Source organism: Hevea brasiliensis, chromosome 2 (assembly GCF_030052815.1).
Source record: "Hevea brasiliensis isolate MT/VB/25A 57/8 chromosome 2, ASM3005281v1, whole genome shotgun sequence".
Classification (NCBI taxonomy): domain Eukaryota; kingdom Viridiplantae; phylum Streptophyta; class Magnoliopsida; order Malpighiales; family Euphorbiaceae; genus Hevea; species Hevea brasiliensis.
The window spans coordinates 101,360,944-101,370,092 of record NC_079494.1 but is presented as its reverse complement, the minus strand read 5'-3'; the positions used below and the strand labels follow the sequence as shown (position 1 = coordinate 101,370,092).

The window sequence follows — 9,149 nt, the reverse complement described above, 5'->3', positions numbered from 1 at the left end:
AGAGTCTCCCCTATACCTAGGACCTACCCAACCTGCAAAAGGGCTTAAAACACACTTCTATATCCACAAACCATATATCCACAACTCAATTACATCACACAGCCCCTCCTGGGCCCATCCAAACAGTCATCAATCACACGATGTAAAATTACAGTTTAGTCCTTATAATTGACCTTTTTGAAAAACCTACCCAAATAAGCTCTAAAAATTCTAAAACTTTGCCCCGCGGTCCTTAGCAATATTACTAAGCTAATGCAAAAAGAATCATAATTTTCTAAGCTACCACGAATATTTTATGAATTTTTAATCCAATTTAAGCACTAGAAAATTACGAAATAGCAAGGTTCAGGTTTACCTATGCTGATTCCGATCTAGGAAACACGCTCGGAACATCTGACAATAGTGAGGTAGCCAAAATCTCGATCCAATTCCAAGACTTTTTCGGTAGCCTGTCTGTCTGGCCGGAAATTCACAGACTCGGGCAACTGTTGAATTTTCACGAATTGAATGTACCAACACGAAGCTCACAACACAGGGGTTAGTATATAATTTTTACAGAATTTTCTAAACTCATTTAATATCGGAAAAACACTACGAAGTTTCGTAGGACCCACCGAAAAACAGTGTCGAAAAATTTTGAAATTTATATTGCCGCGAAACTCTCGACGAGTGGAGCACTCTAGTACTCTCGATTTTCTCGTAGGGTTCACGGTTTGCGAGAAATCTAGCCCAAAAGTCGAAATGGGTTAAAACTTCCCGGATAAAAATTGGGCAAACCACTCGATGGATTTTGGTGTTTTTGGTGTCTATGGAAAGCTCTCGAGGTGTAGATGGTGTTTGACACAAGACCCGGCCCAATCGGTGGTCGAATTGGCCGGATTTTGGCCAGGAAGCTGAAGCGGCGCGCTGCGCGTCGGGTGGTCTTCGCGCGCGCTTTCCCGGCGTTCCAGGCGGCGGCCGGCGAGGAGGGAAGGGCGAGGCGGCGCGCCGGCGAGGTGGGGAGGCTGGGGTGGTGGCTGGCCGGCGAGGGGAGGTGAGAGGAGAGAGAAAACGGGAGGGGAAGGAGGGACGTCGGGCGCGCGAGGGAGAAAGAAGAAGAAAAAGAAAAGAGTCGGTCCGATTTGATCGGTCCGATCCGGTCCGGTTCTATTCTGCCAGTCCGATTCAAGATACAAAATTTTGAATTTTTACTCTGCTTTGGGACAGAAAACGAGGCCCAAAAATTCTGAAAAAAATTCTAAAAAACTCAGAAAAATTCGTAGAATCCAAATATATTTTTAGTTTTGCCACGTGGTCTTTAAATTAATTTTTAAAAATCATCAAAGTTTTATATTTTCAGAAAATCGAACCCGATTTCTAAAACCCGAAAAATCTCAAATAATTTCCCAAAATTTAATTAAAATAAAATATTAATATTTACCCACAAAATAATAAATTTGAAAATTAGGGGTGTTACAACTGACGAGAAACAGCTCTAAAAATAGAGATGATATCAGCTACCCATCAGGTACTTATTAAATACTCTAGTTCTCCTATTTAAGTGTCTATCAGCTATCAGCTGCCCCCAGCAGGTGAACCAAACATCCCCCTAGTGTCCTTTTGGCCTCAATGTAGCTTCGTCACTGTGTTTAAGTCGCGGGTTTCTCTCCCTTTAGGGGGTAGTGTTATTGAGTTTTGTTTCAACCTTTGCTTGGGGTTAATTTTTGATCAAATAGTCTATTTGTTGATTTGTTGTCATGGCTTTCTATCGTCCCTTTTCCATTGCAATGCTCCCACAAATTTGCATTGCTGTTAGTATTCGGTTTCAATTGTTTTTACAGTTCTTCTTTCTTGTTTTTGAGGTGGTCCTTGCTTTTAAGATCCTGCTGGTGGTAGATTCATACCAAATTTCTGATTTATTGCCCTCATGATGCTGCTGAATGTTTGCCACCACAAGGCTGCTTACCTTCAGTCTTTCGCCGGTTTTTGCTTTTTGTATGCTTGTGTATCTCTCTGGCTTTAGATTGTACCTTGCTTGCCCTGTTTCTAAACTCATCTTGCCTAGGTTGGGCCTTCGGGTTAAACTTGTCTGGGGTTGAGAAGAGCTTTCGTGTTTAATCTTTCCATTTTCTCTTTAATAAATTATATTTGCTTATAAATAAAAAGATTAACACTTTTATCCTTCTGTTTTAACCATTGTAAATATTTCGTCCGTGTTTTTTATTATTATTACTACTTATTTTTTATTGATTGTTTTATAATTTTTTAGTTAATAATTAAATTGGTAAAAGTAGATTGAAAACTAAATCATTAATTTTAATATGAACAAAAGACTAAATAATAATTTATTTAATAATAAAAAAAAAAGGTATGCATGGAAAGTGCTGCCAAACTTCCCAACAATGTGGAGGATTCTTCTCGCAGCAGGCGAAGTCTTCATCTTGTAAATTACCGGCTGCCACAAGTTCAGACAACTGTTCCATAATTTTGGTGGTTGGGGGTTAGAAAAATTATTTTATTATTTTATAATTTTATAATTAAAATATATTAAATTTAATTTTAAATTAATTTTTAATACCTTAAAGTTTTTTTTTCCAAAAATATAAAATAAACTCTTATAACCTTTTGCGTTGTAGAGTAAAATTTAAATTTTGATTGAACAATTATTTATTTTTTTAGTTTAAATCATAACCTATTAGTCAGTCTTCACTTTATTATTTTTTATTACTCAACTATTAAAATAATAATACAAGATTTAAAATACATATGAAATTTTAAAATATCTCTATTAATAAGGAAATTTAAAAAAAAAATCATTTAAAGAAGAAATTTTCAATTAAATTTTTTTCTAATTTTTATACAAATTTAAAGAAAAATTAATATTGAAAGGTATTTTTAAAATTTCACATATATTTAAAATCCTCCTTCTTTTCTCTTATTTTTCTAATCTCTTCTCTTTTTCTTATCTTAATTTCTTATTTAAATGGTTACTAGTGAGTATTTTTATCGATCGCAACTCAATCCCTTTCCTTTCTATTATTTTTTTTAAGATATGTATCTGTTTAAAATAAATTTTGATATATCTCTTCAGATTTATCATTTTTAATAGACTTTGAGTGAATGAATTCTTAGATGTCATTATTGATATATTTTAGATTTTTGTGATATTTTCTCTCATTAACGGAGTTTTTATATGTTTCCATTGTTGAAATATTTTTATTTTTTTGAAAATGAATACTTTACGAGATATATATATTTTCTTTAATAGGAGATCTAAATTTAGAAAATTTTTCATGGGATTTATAAAAAGACCATAACATCAAAAAATAGAACACATAGGCCAGCTAATGCCAATTTATATACCCTGTCATCACTATCGAATTTTTCAAATTCTTTATATTATTTTTTTATATTAGTGATTAATTTCATTTATAAAAAATTTATAATATATAGATTAGTATTTATCTTTTGTACTCTATTTCTAATTAATAAAATATTTTTCATTCTTATAAAAAAATTTCACATATATTTTAATTGAGTGAAAAAAATAGCAGAATTTTTAAATGGATTACTAAATCAAATGGCATTATTAAATAATTTGATTTTCAAAAGTAAAGACACATTAATGATCATGGTCTAATTTTAAGACAAATAGTTACTCGCTGTACACTTAACTAATCTTTAGATGCTATACACAGGGTAGTGTTTAATATAAATAAATTTCATAAAATTTTATAAAATAGTATTTGATTTAAATAAAAATTTATTTAAAATTCTTAATAATTAATTTCATGAAATTTATTATAACTAAACTAAATTCTATCAAAATTGATAAAATTAATAAATGAATTCTAAACTTAAAACCATATATATTTCAAGTGATAAAATTATCCTCTTATTATATATCTTTTTATTATATTTTATTTATTTTAAATACAAAATTTATTTTATTTTAAATAAATTTCTTATTTAATAAAAAATATATCAAACAAAAAAAAATTATTTTTAAATGAATTTTATTATGAAATTTATTTACAAATGAAATAAATTTTACAACAAAATTAAACCAAAACAAGTGTAGTAAAGTTTATCTAAAATTATAATTTATTAAATTTCTCGATTGAGTGCATATAAGAATTTTTTTAAAAAAATTTTTTATAAAAATATTTGTAATAACTTTGCTCATCCCCTGCTTCACATGAGAAAAAAAAAGGAAAAAAAAGATAAAAAACCGCAGTCGCAATCTTCTCACCAGCTTCATCTTGCCCTTTTCTAGTTCCTTTCCTTTTCTTTCCCGTCAAACAAACAAAGGCTGTTTTCATGTGAAATGCCAAAATTATGGGACCTACCTTGCTCCATAGATCCCCCTTCTTGGAAACAGAGCAAGCGATTCACTAATTTCATCCGGCCAACAACAATTCCCTTGTAAACAACTCTAATGTATGTCCCACTACCCTATTGATCACAGCCGTTGATATAGCTTATATAAGGATCAGATACTTGAAATCAGGTCATGGGGGCATACGGTTATAAGATAGATAGGGTTGACTCGAAGATTGAGTTGACGTCAAAGTCTTTACATCATGCACGCCTAGGTCACTACGTTCTTGAGTTGCCAAGCTATTTCCTTTGTCATTCCGAGAAGGTTCTGTTTAATAATATTTTAGTAATGTATTTGCCCTTTATAAAGAGACAAAGGGGGTGTTATTGCATCACAAACCCTAACTGCAACTTCTCATCATCATCTTCTCTCTGAATCTCTTTTGGCTCTAATTATGGCAGCGAAACGATGTCATGATGAATCAGGTTCCGACCCAGATCACCTAATTGAGAAACGAAAGAGAACTAGGCCTTCTTTTGCATCGTATGTGTTTCAATTTCATTCTTGATTAGCTCTTTTTTCTATTACTTTTGTTTCTCTTCTAATTAATTCTAACTTCAACCCTCTCTTTTATTTTTCTTTCCCAAATGGGAAAATGATTTTTCTTTCTATCGAAGCGAAGAGAAAAGAAAGAAGAAGGAAATTGCACTAATGGGTTTAGTATAATTATCAAATAGTCTCATACGGTGCAATAATGATTTTCTTTCTTTCTTTCTTTACAGAGTAATTACAGAAGCGGTTGTGGTGAATTCTTTACAGAACTTCTGTATGGCCTTGGAGCCAATGCTCAGGCGAGTGGTAAGCTTCAATCTCTGGGAGATCATATGCTAAGACAAGAAACATATGAAAAAAACCAGTAAGTATAAAGACCAATTTCATCCTAATCAAAGGTTTTTGTTCATGTCATATTAGGTGAATGAAGAAGTGGAGAGCAGTCTGAAAATGCATTTATCACGCCCTTTCACTCGGTCTCCTTCGTTGCGAATCCAGGCACCTGAGCCAGTACCATCAAGCCTGCAACTAATGTTTAGCAAAAATCTTTCACTCCCAATATTTACAGGGAGCAAAATCGTTAATACAGATAGCTCTTTCCTTCAAATCCTTTTAGTAGACACTAGAGGTGATGTAGTGGTTCCAACTCCTCCTCCAATCAAAATAGAAATCGTCGTTCTTGATGGAGATTTCCCTTCTGATGATCGGAATACTTGGACTAGTGAAGAATTCTACAAAAATATATTGAAGGAGAGAACCGGCAAGAGGCCTTTGCTTGCAGGAGATTGCTTGACGGTCACTTTAAGAGATGGAATTGCAGCACTCGGAGAGATTGAGTTCACCGATAATTCGAGCTGGATTAGAAGCAGGAAATTTAGGCTTGGTGCAAGAGTGGTTCCGGGGAGCTTCCACGGTGCTCGGATTCGTGAAGCAATGACTGAACCTTTTGTTGTCAAGGATCATCGAGGAGAATGTAAGTTCCTTCCTTCTAGCTAATTACTTGTATATGCCATCCACATTTCTAGGTCTCATACTCATAGGAAAGATTTCTTAATTTAGATTTAGTTGACTAAATTCACTAATTAGAAATTAATTTATCATAACTTATTTTGATAGATTCCTTACATCACATAATTTTATTCATTCTATGTGCGCACTACTAAATTTTGCATCACACTTTGTCAACCTATTTAGTTATGTTTAGTATCCAATATGCATATAATTTCATACATGCGATAATGAAAGTTTCATATTTTTACATATTTAAAGTTTAATTTATAATAATGACCGATACATTCGTCTTGAAACCTCAACTCATCGAAATTTTTGTGCGGGTGACAACGTTACAAAAGAATACTCTTATTAAAAAAATTTAATTTATAATAATATCAGGTGATTTTTATGTCTTTTCATTTTATTTGTATTTGATATTTCATCAAAAGAGGAACTTCTATCATGGCATGACCTAGTCAATTGCTGAGATATTTTCCTATAGATATATAACATGTATTCCCGTTCTTGGTTATTAGAGTTTAATATATAGTTTCATTGTAGCTGGACTAAGAGATCAATATATATATATATATATATATATATATATATATATATATATATATATATATATATATATATATATATAAGGTAGTTTTGATGATTATTATATCACCAATATGCTTCTTTAAAATTTATTCCTTCTCTATATTTAATGTGGGTTGGTAGTAAACTATTTACATATATAAATGGCGAATCTAGTTCCAAGTCAAATCCTTTTCGGAGATGACCAAAAAAACTATTTTTTGCAAGATTTAGGGCGCAAGATTTGGGAGAATATAGTATTGATCGGTTGCTACTTGCTAGTTTATGCTAAATCAAATGGCTAACTGGGAATTAGGTGATATAATATGGTTACCGGTTACACTCAACTCAATTAAATCTTAATCCCAATATGGATATAATTTTTTCATTCCACTTGGTTTAGGGCAACATTTTCAAAAAAAATCTAGAGTTGTCATTTTCGCTTTTGTCCTCCATGCTTAAGTTGACGTTTTTAAAGGGTAAGACCTGGTTTAGCTTACAGTGAGTTTTTTTTTTTTTTTTTTTAGCAAAAAGTTTTATTCATAGGAATTCAGGAAAAACTTAGTATGCAACGTCTAGCTAAACTCGGTTATCAGAAACTTAACTTATGACGTGTTTATGCACAAAAAGTTTGCATGCAAGGGTTCCATTTTCATTGCATCATTTAAAAATTAGTAGGACGCATCCTTTTCATGCCTTCAAATATGGAACTTTCAGTCAAAAGAAAGGTAAAGTTTGCTACCATCACATTATTGTTAGGTTTCATATATAAAACAAGCATACATGTCCCACTGATACAACATCAGAACCAGTAATTAAAAAAAAAAAAAAAGAAAAAAACTCCAGTAATATTCTTGAAAACCCGATTTCTATATGGAAATTATTCTCTATGGTAAGGGTCAATGGTAACCTTGGTCACAGATATTGCTGTTGATGATCTTGTGATGAAAAGTCATAAATAGATATATCATCATGATTTTGTCGTGATAATTTACATTGCCTAGCAAATTATTATAAGCTTTTAATCATAATCAGATGCCATATCTTTAATTGAAGTAGCATTATAGTAATGTATATCATCCTTTTTTAAATATATATAGTGTACAAGAAGCATCACCCACCAATGTTGGATGATGAGGTCTGGCGTCTTGAGAAGATTGGGAAAGATGGAGCTTTCCACAAAAAGCTAGCTGCTGAAGGCATTAACTCGGTGCAAGAATTATTGAAATTGTTCATTGTCAACCAACAAAAGCTTAGGAGGGTATGCAAATTCCCATTTTCCATTTTTCTTGTTGAATAACACATTTAATTTTATCTCTTCTATATGTTGAAGTAGGAATTGTTATCGATGAAATTTAACTTTTGTTGTTTCAGTCAGAGCCACTGATATAAGAAAATATATAATTTGTTTACATTGTTTTTAACAGATTTTAGGTCCTGGAATGTCTGAGAAAATATGGGAAGCAACAATAAAGCACGCAAAGACATGTGATCTGGGAAACAAACATTACGTTTTTCATGGAGAGAATTTTAGTGTCACATTGAACCCTATATGTCAAGTTGTTGCCGCCATTATTAATGGGCAAACATACTCTACTAGGGATCTTCCCAGAATTAATAGGGTAAGAATTCATTCACATCTTGAATACAAAGTACTGATCAATCTTGAATTCTATTGTTCATTCATTTTATATTGAGAGATCTTGCTTTTTGTATCAGGGCTTCATTCACAATTTGATTAGACAAGCATATGAAAATTGGAACTCATTACAAGAGGTTGTTGGAGTTTCAAGTGAGATTGCTTTGCTTACACAAGGTGAGTGATTTTGTAAGTTAATTTTCTTGGCAAATTATATGGTATTATCAGATGCAATTAATAAATTTTCTTGGACTACCAATAACATATAAATATACTTTCTTGAAAATCAACAGGTGAGGTAGTGGAGGAGTACCCAAATCAACACAGGGCAAAAACATTTTATAACCAAATTGGGCACTCATCTGATCATAGATACATTGAGATGGGGGACCAATACCAACCCAGCAATCTTGCAAATCCGGGTTACAGCAATTGGCAAAATGCTGCACCAGTTAGTCTAGGTATCCGTTATAGCTTCTCCGAGTCATCATCAGACAGTGAATTGACACCTAGGTCTTACATCAATGGGAATTGATGGTAGATTTAGGTATCAACTGAAATGTAAATAGAAAACAAAAAAAGTCAAAGTTGCTTAAGAGAAATATAATAAATATATTTTTTGTAAAATATATTTTCACTGGAAAAAAATTGCTGATGTTGCCATATTGAAATGTTTTGGCAAAATATTAATTGGAGTTTACCAGGTCATATAGATACAAAAGTATATTATAATCAATTGGCACCATCTTGTGGTCCAACATTGATTACTTAAATTCAGTTACATTTGCCTAACCTAACTCCATTCAATAATTAAAAGTATATTACTTATTTGATAGATTTAACTTTAAATTTCTACTCTTTGAATCTTTTACTAAAATATACTCAATTAAGCTTATTTCTATGGACTTTAATATATTAAAATGAAGGATTAGATCGTGAATAAAAATTAATTTTAAATAGATTATTAGAGAATTTTTTATTGTCTAAACTCAATTTGTCATGTATTTAAGACATATGATATATGATGAAATTGAAATATTTGAACTTTAAATTTATAGTAAAACCAAGTTTAAATAACAATTT

At 31.8% G+C, this 9,149-nt stretch overlaps 1 protein-coding gene across 1 annotated transcript; it reads left to right on the top strand.

The window, feature by feature from the left end:
* The first annotated feature begins 4,681 nt into the window (after window positions 1–4,681).
* LOC110672919 (protein SAR DEFICIENT 1) lies at window positions 4,682–8,858 on the top strand. The gene is made up of 7 exons (XM_021835856.2): window positions 4,682–4,843; window positions 5,083–5,158; window positions 5,273–5,825; window positions 7,528–7,688; window positions 7,855–8,049; window positions 8,147–8,243; window positions 8,360–8,858. The coding sequence occupies exons 1-7, from the start codon at window positions 4,755–4,757 to the stop codon at window positions 8,599–8,601; spliced, it is 1,413 nt and encodes a 470-aa protein (XP_021691548.2). The 5' UTR covers window positions 4,682–4,754; the 3' UTR covers window positions 8,602–8,858.
* Window positions 8,859–9,149: the final 291 nt, after the last annotated feature.